General features: G+C 44.8%; 1 protein-coding gene across 1 annotated transcript; it reads right to left on the bottom strand.

Annotated features, from left to right (window-relative positions):
* Positions 1–53: 53 nt before the first annotated feature.
* On the bottom strand, positions 54–23293 carry Polr1b (RNA polymerase I subunit B). Its single transcript, XM_040746274.1, has 15 exons — positions 23023–23293; positions 21349–21516; positions 20736–20882; positions 18850–18982; positions 17481–17617; positions 16319–16542; positions 15555–15726; positions 12864–13035; positions 11924–12205; positions 10080–10213; positions 7777–7947; positions 6928–7084; positions 3450–3646; positions 2810–3063; positions 54–1546 (listed from the first exon to the last, which is right to left on the bottom strand). The coding sequence occupies exons 1-15, from the start codon at positions 23197–23199 to the stop codon at positions 664–666; spliced, it is 3408 nt and encodes a 1135-aa protein (XP_040602208.1). The 5' UTR covers positions 23200–23293; the 3' UTR covers positions 54–663.
* Positions 23294–23563: the final 270 nt, after the last annotated feature.

Below are 23563 nucleotides of genomic sequence, written 5' to 3'. Positions count from 1 at the left end.
ACTGATCTCAAACACACATGCATGCACACACCACCCAAAGGTGCACAAGGAAACCGGAGGTGACAGATGTTTATTTACCTTGACCATGACAACATCACAAACTTATGTTATAATCCATCAGATTATATACATGAAATAGCTTTCATTTACATGTATATAAAAATAAAAATATATTTATGGCTCCCATTTTTTGTCTATTATCCTGCCTTGCTCTGAATGGATGAAAGACAGGGAGCAGTGAACCTAACCCTGGAAAGGAGGTGTCCCTGCATGATCTATTATCAATAAACCATTTTTTAAAGAAGACACTTAATAACTTTTTTTAAGATTTTTTTTTTACTATTTATGCATATATGCGAGAAGAGGACACCAGATCTCATTACACATGGTTGTGAACCACCATGTGGTAGCTGGGAATTGAACTCAAGATCTCCGGAAGAGCAGCCAGTGTTCTTAACTGCTGAGCCATCTCTCCAGCCTTAAGAACATTTTTAAACATAGCAAAACCAACTTCAGCAGGTGTGAGAGTCACGGAAGCTGTGAATTCTCAGCTGCCTGTTCTTGGCTTCAGTACTGATCCTTGTATAGACCCAGAGTGAAACCACCTTTTGGATTAAAGTCACCTTTTGTTCTCATCTCCTAACTTAGATGTCTAGGATCACGTTAAATGACGTCCAGCTTTACTTTGATGTTCATAGCTGCCAGCTCAGCGACAAAATACCGGAAAACATATGGCACAGAGACAGTGTCGATGGTGTCACTGCGGCCACAGACAGTGCAGTTGTATTTTCTGTTGCGCATAGCAGACCAAGAAGGCGGAGGCTTTTCAAGTAGTGGGGAGAGCAAACTGCCACACTTCACACATACGTGGGCCACCGAGCGGTCAGAGCAATTGAAGAGCCGATCATGAAGGAGAAAGGATGTACCGTGGGCCAACAGAGCATCCCGCTCCATTTCCCCAAAGCGGATTCCACCCTGGACGTTCCTTCCCCCAATAGGCTGGTTGGTGACCTTGTCCCTGGCTCCAGTTGTTCTAACTTGAAATTTGTCTGACACCATGTGGCGTAAGCGCTGGTAATAAACGACACCGATGAAAATATCTGCTTCCAGCTCCATCCCGCTGATGCCACTATACAATCTCTCGGTGCCATAGAAGTTGTAACCAGCAGCCTTTAACATCTCCCCAAAGTACCCTAAGGCTGAGCTCTCCTCGGAGAAGATGAAGGGTGTGGCATCATGGCAGAGACCATGCAAAGCTGCAGACTTTCCAGCCATGCTTTCGATCAACATACCAATGGTCATACGGGAGGGAAACCCATGAGGATTAAACAGAATGTCTGGCACCATCCCACTCTCTGTAAAAGGCATGTCCTCAGCTGGCCACAGTCTGCTCAAAATGCCCTTCTGTCCGTGACGGCTGGCAAATTTATCTCCAATGGTTGGATTCCGAGGGACTCGTATTGTGATGCAAATACTTTTGAATTTCCCACTGCCCGTGTCATTACTACACACTTTGATGTTGTCCACAATACAATTTTCTTTACTCCTGGGGGGAAAAAAATCAAATAAAAAGTCAAGCTATTGGTTCTGTTTGTTGAGTCTCACTAGGGTAGCCCTGGATCTTGGAGTGATCCTCTTGGCTCTGTCTCCGTGTGCTAGAATCACAGGTATGTGACACAAAACCTACCCAAGCTTTGTTTGACATGATTAATGTTCCATAAAGTATATATGTAAATGTATCCCCCATCTGCTCACCAATATAAATAGATGTTAGAAGTTATTCGTGATGCTGGGCGGTGGTGGCGCACGCCTTTAATCCCAGCACTCAGGAGGCAGAGGCAGGCGGATCTCTGTGAGTTCAAGGCCAGGCTAGACCAACAGCCCCAAAGACAATACAGAGAAACCCTGTCTCATAAAAACCAAAAAAAAAAAAAAAAAAAAGAAGTTATTCGTGACTGGGATTACTAATTATGTTTATATGAGAGAATATCAGCAATGGGAAAACTACTAGGCAAGCCCACTGAAGCCATTTTTAATCATTGTTAAAGCAGCTAAGATAATTACTCATTTTTAGAAAGAGGCATAATGAACCCAGTATTTTAGGTAGGAAACAGCCTTAATGCCATTCATGAAGGCAGCAATGACAGAAAACTACCACAAAGCCAAGGGACAGTGCTCACTTCGGCAATGACCATGAATGACATCGTCTGACATTTTCACCCCATCTCATGTTGAGCTCTACCTCTACTGTTGTGGTGTAAGGAGTCAGGCCTTTAGGAGGGGTTTAGGTCCTGAGGATGGAGCCTCATCAGTAGACAGTGGCTTTACAAAAGGGGGCTGAGCTGTTCACTGCTGTTCGCCTTTCCATGTTCTCGTTGGGACACTGAGGTAGTGTCTCCATGAGTCTACCTCAGTGAATTCACCAGTGCCTCAATCCTAAATGGCCTGACTCCCAAAACAGAGAGAGACTTTCTGTTTTAATTCCCAGTCTTACCTATTTTTGTTAGAGAAGCAGAGATTTAAAACAATAACTAGATTATGTGTGTGTATGTATTTTTTTCCTTCTGTTAAAAGACAACTTCATTGACCTCCAGTAATTTCACTACAAAAAAGTCTATAAAAATCAGCACAGGTGTAGCAGCATAGGTCTATAATTAAGCACTTAAGAGGCTAAGGCAGAGGCAGGGGGATCACCCGTTACATCAGGGCCAGACTGGTCAACTCAGTTTGCTCCAGACCAGTCAGGGCTTCTTGTGACACACTTCCCACTAACAAACCAATCAGCAGTCCAGCATGTGCCCAAACTTACTTATAGTAAACCACGAAGCCTTCCCCAGTGTTAAGGTTTAGGTAGCTGTAGTAGGGGTCACCAAATTGCAGCTTTGCTCCTATGAATGGCAATCCATCATCGTCCAACTTCTGCATAACCCGTGGGTCACCAGGTTTGACTCCAAACACAAGATTATCATTCCCTTGCTTAAATTTTTCAGAGAGGTCTATGAACTCAGACTTGTAGACACTTCCATGAGCAAAGCCTCGCTCCCAAGAAGCCTTATTCACAATCTGTGGTGTAAAAGAATCAAATCAACTTATAAAACTGAGTGCAAACAAGAATTTTCAAAATAGAACCAGTTAAGATTATAGTGATACTTGATTTAGGGTAACTGGCATTTGATTTTGAAACTGCATTTCCAAATTGCCAATACCCAGACTCATAAATGGTTTAAGACATAATCAAAGGCAAACATAAAAGGCAAATACACCCAGACCTCACATCAACCTTTCCCCCATAGTGTGGACGCCTCAGACCAGAAATGAACTACTTGAAGAACAAATGTATTTTCTATTACATCCCTGAGGATACATAAACATTCCTTCAGTGCTCTCACAGTAAGAGAGTTCACAAATAGCAGTGAAAAAAGATTAGAGTTACAACTAGCAACACTTACCATGGCATCTTCCATGTCATAGCCAGTGTAGGAGATCACAGCTACAATGGCATTTGTCCCAATTGGATAGTTGTCCATGTTGTAATAGTCATACATGCATGGTCTCACTAAAGGGCTTTGAGGTGTCTGAAGACGGTAGAGTTTATTATCTGATCGGTCTTGGTAAGTGAGCAATGGGAAGCCCATGGTCTGCTTACCTATGAAGGAAAAAAATGTCTTTGGATCTTGTTTTTAATCCTCATTCTCAATGTGCTTCATAAAACTGGAAACAACTAAATACACACCACAGAGGATGAATACACACCACCATGAAGCATGGCGGCTCTGCTCGTTATAGACTAACATCAGCTTTGGGAATGGAGAATCTCTAGCAACACACCTAGACTATGAAAATAATGCTGGGCGAGAGAAGTTCAGAACTGCATTTAATGATACTATTTATAGACACTTGCAACACACAGCAAGCGACACTATCATTTACTGACACAAACGTATAATATAATGGAAACATTGAAATGTACAGAAGATATATACTAGTATAGGACATATGGAGACACACACAGAAATGTCAATTTGTGTAAATTCTGGGTAATAGAGTGTAGGGTTACAGGTAAGTAGAAACATGTATGGATTATTTCACAAAGGATACTTTCAGAACAAGATGATTTTACAAACAAAAATGTATACACACATGATGGCTAATCTGGACTGTTAACTTGTCTAGATGCAGAAACTACACAGAAACAAATCTCTGGGCATGCCTCTAAAGGATTGTCCAGGCTAGGTTAACTGAGAGAGGAGACACAGCAACGTGGGCTGTAGTCCTGGACTGAATGACAAAGGAAAAGCAAACTGAATGCAAAGATTGATTGCTCTCGGCTTTCTGACTGTTGATGCTATGTGCCTACGTGCCAGCTGCCTCCTGCACCTGTGCCATGACAGACTGTATTCCCTGGTACTGTAAGCCAACACAAACCCTTCCTCATGTGGTGGTTTGAATAAGAATGGCCCCATAGGCTCATATATTTGAATGCTTAGCCATCAGGAAGTGGCACTACTGGAGAGGGATTAGGAGGTGTGGCCTTGTTGGAGGAAGTGTGTCTGGGGATAGGCTCTAAGGTTTCAAAGGCTCAAGCCAGGCCCAATGGCTTTCTTCCTGCTGCCGGTGACTGCTGTGTGTTATCATGCTTCCTGCTATATTGACAATGGTCTAAACTCTGAAACTGTAAGCCAGTCCCAATTAAATGCTTTCTTTTGTAAGAGTTGCTGTGGTGTCTCTTCACAGCAATAGAACACTGACTAAGACTCCATTAGGTTGTGTTTGTCAATACTGTTGCAGCAACAGAACAAATAACTGACCACCCGCAACACTCAACTATAAGATTCAGGGCACAAAGGGTCTCAACTGCGTCCACATGCCTGCTCGCCCGCCCGCCAGCCACCTGCTCACACCTCCTCTGGAAGACTGGAGATTTGTTGAAAATAGCCACAAACTGAGAGGAATTTATATTTGAAACATAACTACCACTTTAGTCAACAATTGTTTCCTTTTCCGTTTTAAGTTATTTTAGAAATCTCTGGTTACTGTCTTGAAGAATCAAAGAACAGAGTTCAGAGCACAGGGGCTACTGGAAAGCAAGGGGCATTGCTTTTCTCTTTCCTCGTTTTAAGGCAGATTACAGAGGAAGAGCCTTCACTCTGCACACACATTGTGTCTAAGCCTTTGGTGGGCAATGAATTGCTCATGATGCATGAGACTGATCCAAGTAGCCTGAGACTAAGAACCAAGTTAAACAGCATAAGATTGACAACAGCCCTCTCAGAGAGGCCTAGCTTGAAACCCTATCACTCATAGTAGCTGACACAGTAATTACTGGAGACATAAACAGTAAACCTAACCCACACTCAATGGATAGCAATATTGGGACTATCCAGATGTTTGAACAGTCAAAAAGTAGCTTTATAGCACCCATTATAACATAATAGGTAATTATATACAATCAATATAACTGATTATAGCAAGCTCAATATATATAGGAAAATATGCCCATAGTGATCAGTAATCAAAACTCTCAGAAACAAACAACAAAAAAAACAGACATTCTAGACTAAAGAAAGACTAAGACACCATGATGTCAGTGAACATGATCACCCATCAGAAATTAGAAACCAGAGTGGCCATGTTTATCTGTAACCCTAGTACTGTTGGGAGCATTGCTGGGGCTGGCTGGTAGCCTAGCTCTAGGCTTAGTGAGTAACCATGTCTCAAAGGAATAAAGTGAAGAGTAACAGAGCAGGGCACCAGCTATCTTCCTCAGTGTCCATGTGCACATGTGTGTACATACAAACACCATACACACAGACAGACACACATACTGTCTTAGTTACAGTTTCAATTGCTGTGAAGAGACACCATGACCATGGCAACTCTTTTTTTTTAAAGATTTATTTATTTTATGTATATATGAGTGCTCTATCTGCACGTATGCCTTTACATCAGAAGAGGACATCAGATCTCACTATAGGGTGTGGTTGCTGGGACTTGAACTCAGGACCTCTGAAAGAGCAGCCAATGCTCTTAACTGCTGAGCCATCTCTCCAGCCCTGCTGGAGGACACTGAGTTCAAGAGCGGCTCAAGGAAGGTGTGGGGTGAAGAGCACATCAGGTGCGGAAAGCTTGAAGTTCAGACAGGGATCAAGAGCACTGGAGTCACGTGATAACTATGTGAGTGACTGTAACGACTTGAACCCCTCAAAAGCGAAGACATAAGCTCTCAGACAAACAAGTCATTTTCCTGGAAAATGGAAACATCAAGAACGACACAAACAAGCCAAAGGGCTCTTCTGCATCACAGGACACAAATGCAGGCACTGCAGTACACAAGTGATCCTAGACAAGCCAAAGGGCTCTTCTGCATCACAGGACACAAATGCAGACACTGGCAGTACACAAGTAATCCTAGACAAGCCAAAGGGCTCTTCTGCATCACAGGACACAAATGCAGGCACTGCAGTACACAAGTGATCCTAGACACTCCCTTTGATTCTCAGCTTTGCTCCAAATCGAGGAAGGACTGAAACATGGAGTGTGTGCTGCTCTTGCATCCATGTCATGTGGCTAACAACTGACTATAACTCTAGCTCCAGGGACTGAATGCCTCTGGCTTCTGCAGACACCTGCACATAGACGCGGTACTCACATATTTCTGCTGAAGTTCCTGACCTTGATAAATATGCCTGACTGAGAAGGCTCTTATGATTAGGAATGTGCACTGCAGTGTGGAGGGGGTACTGTGTCTACAATCTTCAAGTGAAAAAGGAGAATCTGAACCAGGCAGAATGTTAATAGAATAGGCGACTGATCTGCAGGCATTCTTTATGCTGTTCTTGAAACTTCTCAAGTCTGAGATGCCTTCAGCTTAACTTACACACGCTTTTTGTGTGTGCATGTACCAACCACCACCTCCACCCATCTTACCCATCTGGCACTGGTACATGTTCCGAGGACTCTGGTTATGATCAGAGAAGGGGATGAAGTTGGCGATCACACTCAACAGGCTGTGAGGGAAGAGCTCCTGGTGTGTGGAAATTCCAGGAAAAACCTCATCCTCAAACACGGCAACGTTCATGAAGAGCTGGAGCAGAGCGAGGATCAGGAAGGCAGAGGCTTAAAATAACTGTGCTGTCTCACTGCTTCCCAGGGTTAGTGCCCACGGCCGCAGAGTTCCCGCCTCATCCCAGTCATGAATGCCAGCTACTGCTGTGGGGAGCTGCTGTTGGGACCCAGGGTCTGTGCGTGCTAAACGCTCCAACTTTCCCCTTAGCTATTTCATCCTTTATCTACCCTGTCCAATGGTGAAGGGCCAAAGAGGAAGACACACATTTATTTTGTATAGCCCTGTCTATCTCATCACTCACTCTAGACCAGGCTGGCCACCCGCCTCTGCCTCCTGAGTGCTGGGATTAAAATGCATCACCACATCCAGTTTCAACTTTTTTTCTTATTAATAAAATTTTAAAGTAAGCACAAACTCCAGTTTGGCAATGGCAAAGATGTAGGTGACAACTGTGATGCCTCAGTCTTCACCAGCTGGGGCAGAGCCAGGTGCCAAGAAACCATGAACACTGGGCAGGAAGGATGGGCAGTTATGTGAGCACCGAGCCTCCCTCAGGTTCCCAGCAGTGAGGCAAGACATCAAAACTACTTAGTCCTGGGCAAGGGGGTCAGAAAAATGAGCTGGATGTTCTGTCAAACGCTTTTAAAAGCGGAAGCCAAGTCCCTGAAAACCGCCCTACTTTATAAACACCCACCACCGCGGGCACCCACCTGTTCCATAGTTCCAATGAGCTCTTCTTTGCCCAGTTCCAAGTTCTGCACAGGCCTCACCAGCCGGCAGGGAGTTGTGAAGAGGTACAACCCTGGGTATAGGCTTGGTTTTCCCGTCATGGGAACCAGGGCCACCTCCATCCAGGGAGGGATTCTCTTTTCTTTCAACACCTGTTTCAACAGAACAGAGTTTAATGAAGAACAAATGTACCCCACCCTCCCTGCCAACGGAGCCACGTGAATGGGAAAGGAAGAGCATCTAAGAAATTACACCATCCTAGTAATAAACCCAGAGCCCCAAACCACAGCTGTCCATCCCAAGCTCACCCCCCAGCCCACATGAGAAATGGCAAAAAAGGCAAGTTGATTCTCTGATGTCTGAAATATGGATTAATGAATTTCTTTTCAAACAACTACATGAAAAAGGTTTTATGTATGAAAATTAAAAAAACAAAACAGAACGGGGTTGCTGTGATGGCCACATACTAAGAGTACATGCAGCAGGCACCGTACTCATATGTGCATGCCCAAATACAGACACAAATTATTATTTAAATGATAAAACACATAAAAAGAAACAGGGCTGAAGAAATGGCTTGGGGGTTAAGAGCACTTACTGCTCTCACAGAAGCCAGGGTTCAGTTCCCAGCACCCAAGTCAGGTGGCTTATATTTGTGGAGAACTTGACTCCCAGGGATCCAGAGCCCTCCTCTGGCCTTCACAGGCACTGCATGCACGCACAAAAATAAATCTTAAAAGCCAGTTGAAAAATTCATAAAGGAAAAGTATAAACCCAAACAAAAATAATCTAAAAAATATTATAAAACCTATACACACTTAAGGGATCCACAGCTAAACACAGTATCAGAAAAGATGGGGGGGGGGAACACCAGGAAACAACAGAAGGGGCAGCATTCCAGCCACATGCAAGTCTTCAGCCTCAGTTAACCCAGCCATACCATGCCTTTGATATCTGCAAAATGGGGAAAGCTCACCACACAGACACACCAAAAAGGGAGGAAAGAATGAAAGCCAAAATGATGGCTATGGCTATTCTCCCATCGAAGCCCCTCATTTGCTTGGGATTAGAGGCATATACCATCACACCTGGACCAAACTGAATTCTTTGTTTGCTTAATTTTTTTAGATTTATTTAATTTGATGTGTGTGTTTTGCCTGCATGTACGTACATGTACTCCATAGGTGCCTGGTGCCCACAGAGTTCAGAGGAAGGAATCTGATCTCCTGGAACTGGAGTTACAGACACTTGTAAATTACCACATGGTGCTGGGAATTGAACCCAGGTCCTTTCGAGGAGCAGCAAGAGCTCTTAACCACTGAGCCATCTCCCTGGCCCTTGAATTCGTTGCTAACTGATCGTATGCACGTGTACAGGGGAGTGGGTGCCAGAGTGTGGGGCAGAGGACAAGTCTCAGAAGTCAGCTCTTTCCTGTGACTTGAGGGATCTGGGGATTGAACAAGTCACTAGGCCAGCAAGTGCCCATACCTGAGACCATCTCACCGGCCCCCCCAAACTGAATTAACATTCATGCTAATAAAGAACTGATAATATATAGAAAGATAAATTTAAAAATCATTGGCCCATAATTCAGCTCACCAAAAGAGACCCAAATAGAGGCAGCAAGCTTAGAAAGAGTAAAACAGAATTCTGACAGGGGCTGGAGAGATGGCTTAGAGGTTAAGAGCACCGGCTGCTCTTCCAGAGGACTTGAGTTCAAGGTCCAACAACCATCTATAATGAGATCTGGTGCCCTCTTCTGGCCAGCAGGCATACATGCAGGCAGAACACTGTACACATAATAAAATCTTTAAAAACAATTCTGACTGGATAGGTCTGTAATCCTAGCTACCTGGGAAACTGATGCAGGAGGATGGCTAGAGGCCTGTCTAGACTACAGAGTGAGTGCAGGATATTCACCATGGTCACAATCGACTTAGCAAAGAACAGCCAAGGGAACATGATCAGGCCTTCCCAAGACACACAAGATGCTCGACTGGAAAGGAGACAGTAACCAGCTTGCGGCACTCCTGGAAAGTCAAACTGGATGGATAAGCAGACAGGGACCTCAATGAAAGGACCGATAAATGCTTACAGGTCACGTGTCTGTCACTGACCCCACGCACAAGGCAAGAGGAAGTGTCAGGCATTTCTGAAATTAGCGTCAACCCCGACTGCTTGACCACTCCAGATCATCCCCAGGATACCACATCACTAGGAAAGGACTGGAAACCAAAGGCCCCGAGATAAATAAGCAAGACAACCCACAGAGACTGAAGATCACCTTACAGCGACGGAGAGTATCTGCAACGTCAGGAGCAAGGTCCTTATCCACCCAGCCCACCATGACGCCATCCAGCAGGACAGGGTAGCAGTCGCTGTATGGTCGACAAGGTGTGGCATCAACGGGAGTGACTCCTGGGGACAAGCAGAATAATGATATCAGAAGGTTTCACGCAACGCCTCCAGCTCCTGGGGACACTAGATGACTGCTTTCTCAGCTGAGCTGTGCAGCCGCTGCATCTGTGCAACACAAGTGCTTTCACAGGGCTTGTGCACGAGGAAACGGCTTCATCAAGGACACACAGGAACTCCTGTGATCTCCTGTGAGGATGGTGGGCCCCAGGGAGGCTCTGCACAGAATGCCTTTTCATGTGCTGACCCCTGCACCCTGAATACCCCTTGCCAAGAAAAATCTAATTATCGTTGACCCTCCTCATCTGCAGGTTTCACACGTGGACCTTTGCCTGCTTGACAAAACCATACCACAGGCACTTTCAAAGGCACATACTCTAACTCTTGTAACTCCAACTGCAAGCAAATCTTTCAATGTCTCTTCAAGGCCATGCAGACACTCAGTGCTGAGTGCTGCCCAGTGTTCCTAAGTGCAGAGTGGCTGTCACAGGCCTCATAGGGACAGTTAATAAGCTGAGGCTGCTGGCACAGAGTTCAAGTTTGGAACTGAGGGAAGTCAGCCCCACAATCCCCCCACACCAAGCAACGGCTCAGTATGTGCCACCAGCACTGCCAGATAATACAATACAGGGCAGCAAATGAGAGCCAACTAAGTGAAAAGCCACACCTACACACATGTGAAAACTGCCAGTATTTTCTCAAGTGTCCAGGGTTGAGTTTCACCTGTCACCCACACCTGCTCTCCAGGGAGTGTCTTTCATTCAGCCCTCTTCCTCATAGTCATCTCTTCCTCCACAGCGGGGTGGTGATGTCCTATCTACCTCTCTAACCTCTTCCCTTTATTTCCTCCTGGACTTTAGCTGACCTCAAACTTCCTGTGCAGCTGAAGCTCTCCTCCAACTCCTAATCCTCCTGCCTTCACCACCCAAGTGGATACCACTGATGCTTGGCTTGATTTTAATTAATGGCAGAACAAAAATATCCTTTGCCTTGCTCAGCAAATGGACAGATGGCTTGTATCCCCCGAATCTTGGCTATTTCTTTATTGCTTTCTCTAATGGTCCCTTCTTAATGGTTACTTTTCAGCGGGGTGAAATATTACGTAACAAGCTCTCGACTTTTGACTCAATGTCCTTCTGGTTGCTTGATGCACCTATCCACCACCTACCCTTAGTTGCCCTAAGCTGTATTTCATAAACCTCAGTCCACTGGTGACCTCACTCACACACCAACAATGATACAATGCTGTCGCTTTTAAATCACACCTGGAAAATCCCAGGACTAAACCATTACAAAATACTCAAACAAAAAGATGACATCTTTGACTGTGAAAGTAAACTCAAACCAACCACCAAGCCTAGAAGAACAATGACTGAGTTTCCTCCAAGCAGAGATGGTGGTCACAAGCTACCAGGGACAAAGGTCAGCGGAACTACGGCATCAGCTATACTGCACAAGCTACTTTTTAACTGAACTCCCCAAACCAACAGTTTTCTACTTAGAAATTCAAAGATCTACCAGGCACAGGAAGGACCCAGAAACTTTTACAACAGCACCTAACTTTGAATACTAGGCTGTTCTATCTCTCATCTTTCTCTTTTTGTTTTACAAAAAAAAAAAAAAAAAGGATAACACTAATGACATTGAACTTATTTCAGCTCTAAAGCTGAGTCCCAGAGAGTGACTTCACTGTTTGACCTTCAGTGTCCATACCTAAGCCACAGAGCAAGGCTGGGAGAGAGGCTGTGTATACAAACTTCGTGACGACCTCGCATATGGCAGTCAAGTGGTTCAGCAACCCACACGGTGCCCCGTCTGGGGTATGCACAGGGCAGAGGAAGCCCCAGGACTCTGGCAGCAGTCTGCGCACTGTGGTGGTCCTCATCTTGGCAAAGTCAGCCCCTCTGTGCACACAGCGGAAATGGGAGAGATAGCGAATGAAGTTCAGCTTGTCAGCCACAACGCACAGGCCAGAATCTTGCAGGAAGCCGAGACCTTAATTTAAAAAAAGTTACTCAAAACAAGCCAAAGTCTTTTTTTAAAAACCCAAACGGTCTGTTTCTGATGTTTTGATAAAATGACAAAAACTTCAGGGCTAGGGATATACCTCAGTGGTAAGAGCATTTGTTTAATATATGAGTGGACCCTGGATTCAATTTTCCAGTACCAACACACACGTAGAGGTTTGTAACACACAGTTCTGATAAATGGAAAAAAATTGAATTAGATTGGTGTGAGAACCCTGAAGTTACACAAACGCGTGCTGACATGCTAACAAGAGAAATCAGTGGCATCTGTCCCAAAAAAGAAAGCAGACTTCTGGAACCCAGCTGTCCCTTTCTATTTCCCCAGTTCATTCCATACAAGTGGTTAAGGGAGGGGAATAGAACCAAACCCTTCCAGATTGCAATGGTAAACCTGCCCAGGCAGCTGCTTTCTAGGAGTCATGGAACGTATTTGTTCGCTAGCACTGGATTTACAAAAACAAACACTGCTGAACGCTTCAGGTTGGCAGACATCAGTCAAAGTTTACTATAACATAAAATCTGACTTCAGGAAGGGTGAGCTTACTCTGGAATTCCACAGCAACATCTTTTTTTTATTATGCACATATCCAAAACAATATAAATATGGCCTATTTGTTGAATTTTACCTGTTTTCGAACGCAGATTCCCAGTAGCAAGAAGATATTCAAATGGTCTTGTTAGCTCTGTTCCCATACTAAATATCTTCAGCAAATTTTCATTGTTTATGGATACATTGGTCTTCTGAGCCCTCTTATCTAAAGCTATTTTAATAGACGCTAGCCAATTTTCCATTTTTTCCTAAAACAAGAAAATGTTAACTTCAAAGTAGTGCATGCTTGAATTATCTCAAATACTGTATCTACCCCCACACAATCCACACAATCCAGAATCAAGGCCCACTGTTTATACATGCAACAAAAGAGGTGTCTTTAGCACAACCAGGGTGGTAAAAGACAGCCCTTCAAGGTAGGACGGAAGGTCAGGCATTCCTAAAGACAGAGACAGGAAGTCTAGATCAGGAGCTTGGTGCAAGGTATCTGATTATACTGTGTAAAGATATGCCACTGTGATTGATGTAATAAAAAGCTAAATGGCCAATAGCTAGGCAGGAGGTATAGGCGGGACTTACAGCCAGAGAGAGCTCTGGGAAGAAAAGGAGGGAGTTGCCAGTCAGAGACAGAGGAAGCAGGATATTCAGGAGGAGAGGTAAAAGATTTGGACCACATGGCAGCACGTAGATTAATGGAAATTGATTAATTTAAGTTATAAGAGTTAATAAGAAACAAGACTAAGCTAAGGCCAAGCTTTCATAATTAATAAGAAGTCTCTGCGTCATTATTTGAGAACTGGCTGGCAGGACAGAGGGAGACTCATTACTGGGCCTAGAGAGATTGCTCAGTGGTTGAGAGTATGCACTGCTTTTGCAGATGTCACAGAATCAGTTCCCATCATCCTCTGGGACACGGGATCTGGACCGTGGACCTAGACCACCAGAGCCAGCCTCACTCCCTAGTTTACACTTCTGTTCTACATCCAGAAACCCTTTCTCTGTTGCGGCACACCACATCCCCAAACTATGAGCCCAAATAAATCCTTCCTGCCTTAAGTTAGTTTCTGTCGGGCATTTTGTCAAAGCAATAAAAAGTAACTAACAAAGTATTGCAAACTGATTTTAGGAAGTAGTTGAACTTGAAGACATAGAACAAAAAAAAAAAAAAAAATCAAAGATTAACTGTATCCAAGGATGTACTTTTATGCTTAGTCATCAGTGCTATGACCAAGATTTGATGTTACCTTGAGACTATATAAAAAAATATTACCCAGAACCAAACAGGAGAATTTAAATTAGATGCCAGCCTGAGCTGGTGTAGAGGGACGCTTGTCAAAACACTGAATAACAAGACGTCAAATATTGGCCAAAGTTGACTCAGTGAGTGACGTGCTTGGCACCTATATGGAAAGCAGGGCATTGCAGCACCTCCTGTAATCCCAGTACCGATGAGGCAGAAGCAGGTAGATCCCTGGAGCTCGTTGCCCACCCAGCCCAACCAAACCAATGAGCTTCAGGTTCAGTGAGACCCTATCTTTAAAAAAAATATGCCCGAATACATGCACACACACACAAGAACAGGAACCCATCAGGTGCACATACACAATTTAAAAAACAAAAGTTCAAAAGTTCAACAATCCAATCAATAAATGAGCTAAATGAGGAGACAGTTTTCAGAAAATGAAGTAGAAATGGGTAATAAACATATTAAGAAAAGGTCAGCATCACCAGTCATTGGGAAAACGCACATAGAAACAATAGTGAGACTCTATCAGAACCCATGAGAATGGCAGTCATCAAGGAAACAAATAGCACGATGGAGAAGATGCAGTCAGAAGGGCACCCTGACACCCTGCTAGTGGGCACGTGATCTAGCTCTGCCATTGTGGAAGTCAGTGTGATGGGCCCTCAAAAATCAAAAACAAGCCCACCACTTCTGGGTGGTCCCAAAGGATTAAGGCAATATATCACAACGATTCTTGCACACCAGTGTTAACACACCAATGCAGCACTGTTTACAACAGTTAAGCTATGAACCAGCCCAGGTGTCCAAGAACAGAGGAATGGATGAGGAAAATACGGTGAATAGCATTTGAAGGGAAATGGATTCAACTGAAGAGTTCATTAACTGAAATCATACTAAGAAAACTGAGTCATGTGGGTGGTAGTAGTACACACCGTTAATCCCAGCACTCAGAAAGAAGAGGCAGGTGACTCTCTGTGAGTTCAAGGCCAGCCTGGTCTACAGAGTGAGTTCTAGGACAGCCAGGGCTACACAGAGAAACTCTGTCTCAGAAAGGAGAGAGAGAGAAAATTAAATCAGTCAGTCTCAGAAAAAAAAAAAAAAAACCCAAACCACTACCTTTTATTTGGGAACCTCAGGTTTGATTTATTGATTTATTTATTTATTTCTGGTCTTTTGAGACCAGGTTTCTCTATATTGCTTTGGAGTCTGTCCTGGCAGACTCTGTAGACCAGGCTGACCTGGAACTCACAGAGATCCACCTGCCTCTGCCTCTGCCTTCTGAGTGCTGGGATTAGTGTTCGCCACCAACAAACCTTAGGTTTTAAATGGAAGCATAAAATCACATACATGCAGATATTACACAGAAATCTGGACCTGGTACAAGCTAGAGTTTTGATTAAGTCCCTTAGTGGTAAACAGAAAGGAGATGATACAAAATGTCCACACTAGGAATTATCAACAGGCAGACAACACTTGTGCCCAATCACAACTCAAGTGGCCCAATGACTGCAGCAAACTTACCTTCAGAAACATCAGGAAGAGCTGACCAGGGGTAAGGACTTCCTGGTTCACTAAACTGTCGGGGTTGTCCTCCATGCACTCTCCTCTAGCTAAAGCAAAGAGCTTCCGGGTCATGAGACAAAGCAGGTAAAACTTCTCAGTGTTGGATTTCAAGTGGATACAGATGCACTCACTGCAAAAGAAACAACCTTCAAGCGACTCTGCTCCTTTTCCTGCTTAGTTCCCTACTGACCAAGGTGCCAATTTCATGTCTACTTAATGTTTCTTACTCCCCAAACTGCTTTTCACCTTTACTGGCAACAATAACAGAGTATCGCCACCAAGTCTGGAGCTGTGTGCAGCAATATGGCAGCAATTAGTAACCACCTGTGGCTACTCCAGTTCAGTTCAAAGAAAGACTTCATTTTCTCAGCTGCACTGGCCACATCGAGCGTTCAGCTTCCGGCAGGGTGGTCTGGAACCACGTCCCTTTAATACAGTGGTTATATAAGACAAAGTCACATGTTGCCTGCAACTTTCAAAGATACAGAGAGAAAATGTGTATCTATGTACAGGCAAAGTGATCTCAGTAACAAAATGTCAACATTAGTGACTCCCAGTGTCCATTGTCTTACTTGGATACTGTAGCAAATTTGAAATTAATGCAGAATAAAAGAAGCAAAGCCACCGTCCTGGCTAGGACCAGCATCCTACCCAAGCTCACTTTCTAGACATGAACCCAGCCTACATCACTCCCTCCCTCCTCCTCCACAAAGCACACATACTTGAACAGGAACTTGGCAGCTTCCTCATTCGGGTACCAGTCAGGAAGACTGAGCTTTACTCTGAAGCGTTCACCCAGATAGTTAAGGACCTGCTTCTGGGTTGAGCAACCCTCTTCCATCACAGTCCTCAACATCTGAGAAACAGAGTTCTTAAAGAAAGAGTCCTCCTCTTTGCCTTTGATGAGCTCCTGGAAAATCTGAAAATCTGAAAAGCTCACAAGTGCCTAGAATAGAAGAAAGGAAGAAAGAAAATTAAAGCTTTCTTTTAAACAACAACTAAAGGTTTAATTCACTTAGTCACAACCCTCCCCTCTAATAATTCTTAATGCCTAAGCAAGACTAGCCCTTTAAAACAAAAACATTCTTTTTACACCACCCAAACATCAAAGCCCCAATGATTCTACTTCTGGAAATTCAAAAATTCTGGAATCATCCCCTATGCTCTGAATTAGAGCTGTCCTATATGACAAAACAGAGATGCCAGATTCCCAAGGCTAGGTCACAAACAGACAGCCCTCACCTCAATTCCAATGGGAAGAGGAATTGAGACCTTCTACCAATAGCCACCAACTCAGCATTGAGCCCTGGAAGCCTGGTCATCCAAGTGACTTCTTTTAACTTAAACTTGTAAATTCTTGATTTGGGAGAGTGTGTGTGTATGAGTGAGTGAGTGTGTGTATGTGTGTCCCTAAATATACAGGCCACAGCACATATATGGAGGTAAGAGGAAAAGTTTTGGGAGCCTGGTCTGCCTTCACTGGGGGCTCTAGGGGCTAATTCAGGTTGTCAGTTTTGCATGGCGGGTTCTTCAGCTGTGGAGTCACAGCCCAGTAGCACCTCCAGTCTTCATTGTGACCTGTGCTACTCTCAAATTCTACATCTGCAGAGACTCTAGAAAATGCTTACTGATAATTCAAGCAACTGACTTAAGAATGGAGCAGGGACTAATCGGTATAGCACGTATGGTTTGTTTTTGTTTATGGTGGTGGGGAGGGCACACAGGGTCTTGGTATGTTGCCCTAGTTGGCCTAGAATTTGCAAACTCCAATCTCAGACTTCCCAGAAGCTTGGGTAATATACGTGTACACGTACTTTTGACAAAAAGAAACCATCCACTCGTATACAGGACACAGCTTCCAACGAGCCTATTATCTCATCTCACCTTAAGGACAAATCCCAAAGGAAGGAAAAAGAGCTCTTTCCGGTAAATAAAGTTCACCATAACCGTGCCGTTCTCCACATAGTGAAGGTTCATATTGACAGCAGAGTGTTCTTCTCTCACACAGTGAATCGAAACCCCTAATCAAAGGAACAGCAAGGAGTCACAGCCTAGTTGTTTCTTTTTTCTTCTGATCATTTTACTATCATAATCAAAGCCAAACCACTTGTTAAGATTAGCCAAAGCCAGCCGGGCGCTGGTGGTGCAAGCCTTTAATCCAAGCACTTGGGAGGCAGAGGCAGGCGGATCTCTGTGAGTTCGAGGCCAGCCTGGTCTACAGAGTGAGTTCCAGGACAGCCTCCAGAGCCACAGAGAAACCCTGTCTCGAAAAACCAAAAAAAAAAAAAAAAAAAAAAAGATTAGCCAAGGCCTAGCATGGTGGCACAGACTTTAATCCCAGCATTTGGGAGGAAGAGACAGATAGAGCTCTGTGAGTTCTCAGATAGCCAGGGCTACACAGAGAGATTCTGCCTCAAACAAAACAAATAACAAAAACCTAAACCAAACAAACAAATAACATGCGTGTGTAGGTCCCCAGGTGTCTTCCTCAATTGCTTCTCTATCTTTGCTTCTTTTGAGACAGGTCTCTCACTGAACCTGGAACTTTCTTCTTGGCTAAACTGACTGGAACCCCTGTCTACCTGTCCCCAGCCCTCCTATGCTAGGATTACAGATGTGTACTTCCATACCCTTCTGTTACTGGTTTTAGATGTAGGTGATGGGGACTCAATCCCTCACACCTCTGTAAAAAGCACCTCCCCACTGAACCATGTCCCAACCCCATACTTGGCCTGAAACTTTAAGTTTATACTTTGATCAATAATTCCCCAGCCAACACCACCCCGATTCTTACAGAAATGCTTATGGCAAAACAAATAAAAATCATGTAAGAGAAACACATTAAAGACTGTATAGTTGCCGGGCGGTGGTAGCGCATACCTTTAATCCCAGCACTCTGGGGGCAGAGGCAGGCAGATCTCTGCGAGTTCGAGGCCGGGCTGGACCGACAGCCTCCAAAACAATACAGAGAAACCCTGTCTTGTAAAACCAAAAAAAAAAAAAAAAAAAAAAGACTGTATAGTCAGCCCAGGCAGTGGTGACACACCCCTTTAATACCAGTACTCAGGAAGTAAGTGGGTCTCTGCGAGTTTGAGGACAGCCTGGTCTACAGAGTGAGTTCCAAGACAGCAAAGGCTACACAAAGAAACTGTCTTATAAAAGAAAAGAGAAAAGATTGTGCATAGTTGTATCTACTTTAGAAAATGGTTTTTCAGTTGTCTAAGACAACATCCCAATGTTCACTAAAACTTACCGAAATGAGTGTAGCCAAGTCCTCTGCTTTTCCATTTTGGTCTTATCATCGCAATGGGGAAATTTCTCCGAGGCATAATCAACATTCGGATGACTTTTTCAATGCCATTGATTATAAAATAACCTCCCATTTCCTGTCAAAGACAGGGTCATTATCTGTTAAACTAAAGTATACTACTAAGTAAACATATCTAGCCACATGAAGAGGTACACACTGTGAAATGGACACCCGTTCTCTAGAAACAGTACAGGTTCCAGAAAGTCTCGTCAGATACAGGGCCATTCCTTCTAATGAGACAGGCTCAGTCAAACTAGTCTCTCTATCCCAAATTATTTCAATTTCCAAGCACCACTTAAACAAAACTTATTCCAAAATCTAAAGATAAAAATGGTAAGTTAAAAAAAAAAAAGGTTGGCTGCATGGAAGTTTTGCTGACTAGAAATCTGGACTAGATAAATACAGGAAAATGTTTAATAATAAAGAGTGTGCTGCTAACTGCCTGGTAGCAAATAGGCACATCCTGATGGGTGCCCTGCTAACGGAGCCCTTACTCCTCCTAACCATGGCCTGCCTGTTTTCACCAGAGCAAATTGAGGCCTGGGGTAACTGAGGCCCCCACAACCGATAAATGGAATGGCTGGAGTGCCACATCCTGATCTGACACCAAAACTCTCTTCCCAGGCACAACAGTGTAGGAACTCAGACATTGTATTAACTCCGCCCCTTGACACCAGGCACGCCCAGTGACATGGCTACATCATCACTATGTCACTCGTCTCAGGACTCAGTGCGTATGTACCTCATCCCCTTTATAAGTCACCAACAACCCCCCTTCTCTCTCTCTCTCTCTCTGCTCTGCACGGGTTGGTTACCTCTCACCCCCCTTTCCCTCCCTGTCCACCAATAAAACGCCACATGGGATCATTGAGTCACGGTTTGTGTCTCGTTACTGGATAAACCTAGACATTTTAACGACATTGGTTCCCTGATTGGGAACCTAGACATTTTAACAACACAACAGTCTTCCTAAAAATAGGCCCAGTCGGCACACCCTCACTACTTCAGCTTAGTAACCCAGAACTGCCTCACACCACTGGAGAAACCAGGAAAAAAAGGGACATGGGTCAGTCATTCAATAAGCTCAGGGAATTTTACTGTAAGTAAAAACAGTTCCTACAACACTTTTGTGAATAAGTATTCCTCTGAAGGTGTATAATTCAGAAAATTAGGACCAGAAAGATCACTCAGTGGGGAAAGGTATTTGCGGTAGGGCCTGAAGATCTGAGTTCAAACCCTGAGAGCCAGATGGTGGGAGAACCAACTCCTCATACATTGCCTGCTGATCCTATGACCTCTACACACGGGCCAAATAAGAAAGCCAGGCTTGGTGGCATACACCTTTAATCCCAGCAGATTAAGATGGATCTCTGTGAGTTGAAGACCAGCCTGATTGATCTACACAGTGAGTTACAGGCCAGCCAAGGCTAGACCCACCCTACCCTAACACCCAAAAAGGAAGATAATAAAAGAAAATTTGGGTTGGGAGTGTAGCCTGATGATACACTTATGTTTCACATGAGCAAAGGCCCTAGGTTCAATGTTCAGAAAGAAGAAGTAGAAAGAGGGAAAAGGAAGGAGGAAAGGAGTGAAGGAAAGGGAAAAGAAAATTATTTCTAGGGGGAAAACCCTCCTAGTACACTGCCCAAAACAACACTTAATGTATAGCTGCTGTCCACACTGCCTCAATAGACAGGAGGAAGAGTCATGCACAGCACTCAGACACAGTATCAACACTCCATGTGACACAGCCAGAAATCAGAAGTCAGAAAAACTGATTGCCACTGGCAAGCTTCCTGTTTCCCCACAGCCTAGATCCCTGCACTTACCTCTGCCTCTTCATGGTGCTCAATGAGGGCTTGAGGAGGAAGGTTGTATAAGTTGCAAAGTTTAGACTTTACCATGATGGGAACATAGCCAAGAAACTGCTTAATGACCCCTTTGGGGATTCCATTCACTGCCCAGCTGATGTCAGCCTACATGAAAACAAAAGAAAAAATAAACTATCTGGATCTGCAAGAATTTTTTTAATGTTTAGCTGTATTTATTTTTATTTTATGTATGTAAATGTTTGATCTTAATGTGTATCTGTGTGCCAGATGTGTGTCTGGTGCCAGTGGAGGCCACAAGAGGGCACTAGTTCTTCTGGAACTGGATTACTGGCAGTTGTGAGCCACCATAAGGTGCTGGGAAGCAAACCCCAGTCCTTTGGAAAAAGTCAGTCAGTGCTCTTAACCACTGAGCCATCTCTCCAGCCCCACAAATAAGTATTTTAAGAGAGGGAAGAGGGCCACAGTGAATTGATTTTACGTGTTAGATTCAGAAGATACATTTCCTTAAGTTGCAACACTAAGAAAGCAGACCTTTCCTATAACCTTATAAGGCACTAGCTTGAGTCTCAAAATTGTGCAGGGACAGTCACCTCACATCACTAATGCTCACCGTCAGCCTCCCACGGTAGGTGCTCCTTCGGCCCCGGCACTCGGCTGGATAAACGTTGAGCTCTTTGCAGATGGTCCCTTTGGGCACTGAGGGTGGACTGATGACAGCATCCACAATAGTAAGAGATACGCGCTCATCTTTGAAAGCAAACTCAAAGGGAGGAATGGCCTGAAATACAATTCATCTGCTAAATCACTTGCATTTTTCAAGGCACTTTTCGCTAAGAATCTTCAAAATCACACATGTTCTACACTCACTGATGTCTAACATGCCAATGCAACACATCTAAGAGGGACAACTAAAGCTACAACTAACTGGTAACTTCGCCAACTACTTAACCATAATGCATTCACTAGGGGCCTTTTGGAGGTGTGCTGTGCATTCGATTGTGCAGTAGGCTCTACAGATACGGAAAAGGCTGAGTGAGCCAAGTCTACCTTCTCCACACAGCAGGACAGAGAGAGCTGCTGCTCATGGACAAGAACAGGGAAACCGGCTGCTCTCAGCGCCATTCTTCAAGCTAAGCTTTTACATTTTATTCCCTCACACTGAAGCCTGGCAATTCAAAGAGTTCTAAATGGCTCCCATACTTCTGAGTTTCAGTCTGGCAGTGAAAGGTCTCCAACGCATCTCCACCCCCATCTCTCCCAAAGCAATTGCTCAGCAACAAAACCTCAGGGTAGTGTCCACTATACACATGGTTCTCCCTGCACCTAACCTCCCCCTGTAGGGAACAACCACCCTGTTCCCTTGACTTTGTCTAACGTTGAGCTCTCTATACACCTGGGCTAGTCGCACCTCCCCCCCTGCTTCTGACTCAGTAAACACTACATTTTAGGGCAGTTCTCAAAAGTACTGGTATTGACTGCCTGCTGGTGTCTGCTACCTCTACACAATTAACCAAGGAGCACTAAAACCTGAGAGGCCTCTTAACTGAGGAACGGACATGTTCTTACTCTCAGAGCCTAGTGCCAGGGGAGACTGAGGATGGACTAAGGGTGCTAACAAAAGAGACCACCCCTCAGCCCCCCTCATCTGAGCTCTGCTACCATTGTTAGACGGGTTGCCTAACTCAGGACCGTAGCCAGTTTTTTTTTTTTCTTCAAAATTCTAAAGGAAGGAAGCTGGGCACACGCCTTTGATCCCAGCACTCCGGAGGCAGAGCCAGCAGATTTGCGAGTTCGAGGCCAGTCTGATCCACAGACAGGCCTACACAGAGAAACCAGATCTCTAACCTCCCCTGCCAACCCCCAAGAAAACTCTAAGGAAAGGAAACTGAAGATGAGCTTGCTGCAGTTCGCAGTCTGTCTCAGCTTGGAACCTTCGGAGGACGTTTTAGACCGTAAGAGTCCAGGTGGGAAAAGGTGTGAGCGCTGTGAATGGGCGGAAAACACGGCTCCAAATAGAACACTTCCTCACTCTCATCTCATAGTATTCACAAAACCAGGGTTCGTACTCACACATAAACCCAGAGATCACAAATACATCTTTTCCTACACTACTCGACTACAAATCGCAACGAAGTGCTTTTCTCTCTGAGCTACCTTGCACGGAGAGTGAACGTCACTATTTAAAGCCGTACTGCGGCCTCCCGGCCACCTCCTCAAATGCTGGGACCCTCCGGCCGCACTCGGGCCGCCGACAGGGCTCAGGAGCCGAGGGCGCGCCGCTCACCTGCACCGCGTGGCTCAGCCCCTCCAGTACCGCGTAGTTGAAGGAGTCCACGTGCGCCCGCGTCAAGTCTTGCAACGCCGCCTTTTGCTGCTCCGGAGGAATCGCATACGAGGGGTCGGTTAAGTGCTTTAGGCTGGGCCCGCTGGGCAGGTTCCGCCACCGGCCGTCGAGATCCATGCTTCGGCCAACCCGAGACCGGAGACGAGAGGGGCAACTCCACTCGCGGCCGGGACGGAACACCAGAGCGGCAACTCGGCTCGCAGCCGGCAGGAATGGGTGGAGTCCCAGACTCCCACGGCCTGCTGGGAAATGTAGTTCCTCTTGTTCCGCCCGCCCCTACCCTGGTCCCTCCATTTTGCAGGATCGAGTAGGAACCAAAACCGTAGCGAGATTGGGCCGGTGAAAACTACACAGAGAGGCAGATTAGAGAGGGATTAGATTAGCCCCTTCTCTCAGCTGTATCTTGCAAACCGTGCTAAAACCCACTGCACTTTAGTGTGTAACCTCTGTGACCCTTATTTGCTCAATCAGTTAATTAGGA

Source organism: Mesocricetus auratus, unplaced genomic scaffold (genome assembly GCF_017639785.1).
Source record: "Mesocricetus auratus isolate SY011 unplaced genomic scaffold, BCM_Maur_2.0 Super-Scaffold_100004, whole genome shotgun sequence".
Lineage (NCBI taxonomy): Eukaryota > Metazoa > Chordata > Mammalia > Rodentia > Cricetidae > Mesocricetus > Mesocricetus auratus.
Note: the sequence above shows the minus strand (reverse complement) of the source record. Positions and strands in the feature narration are given on the sequence as shown.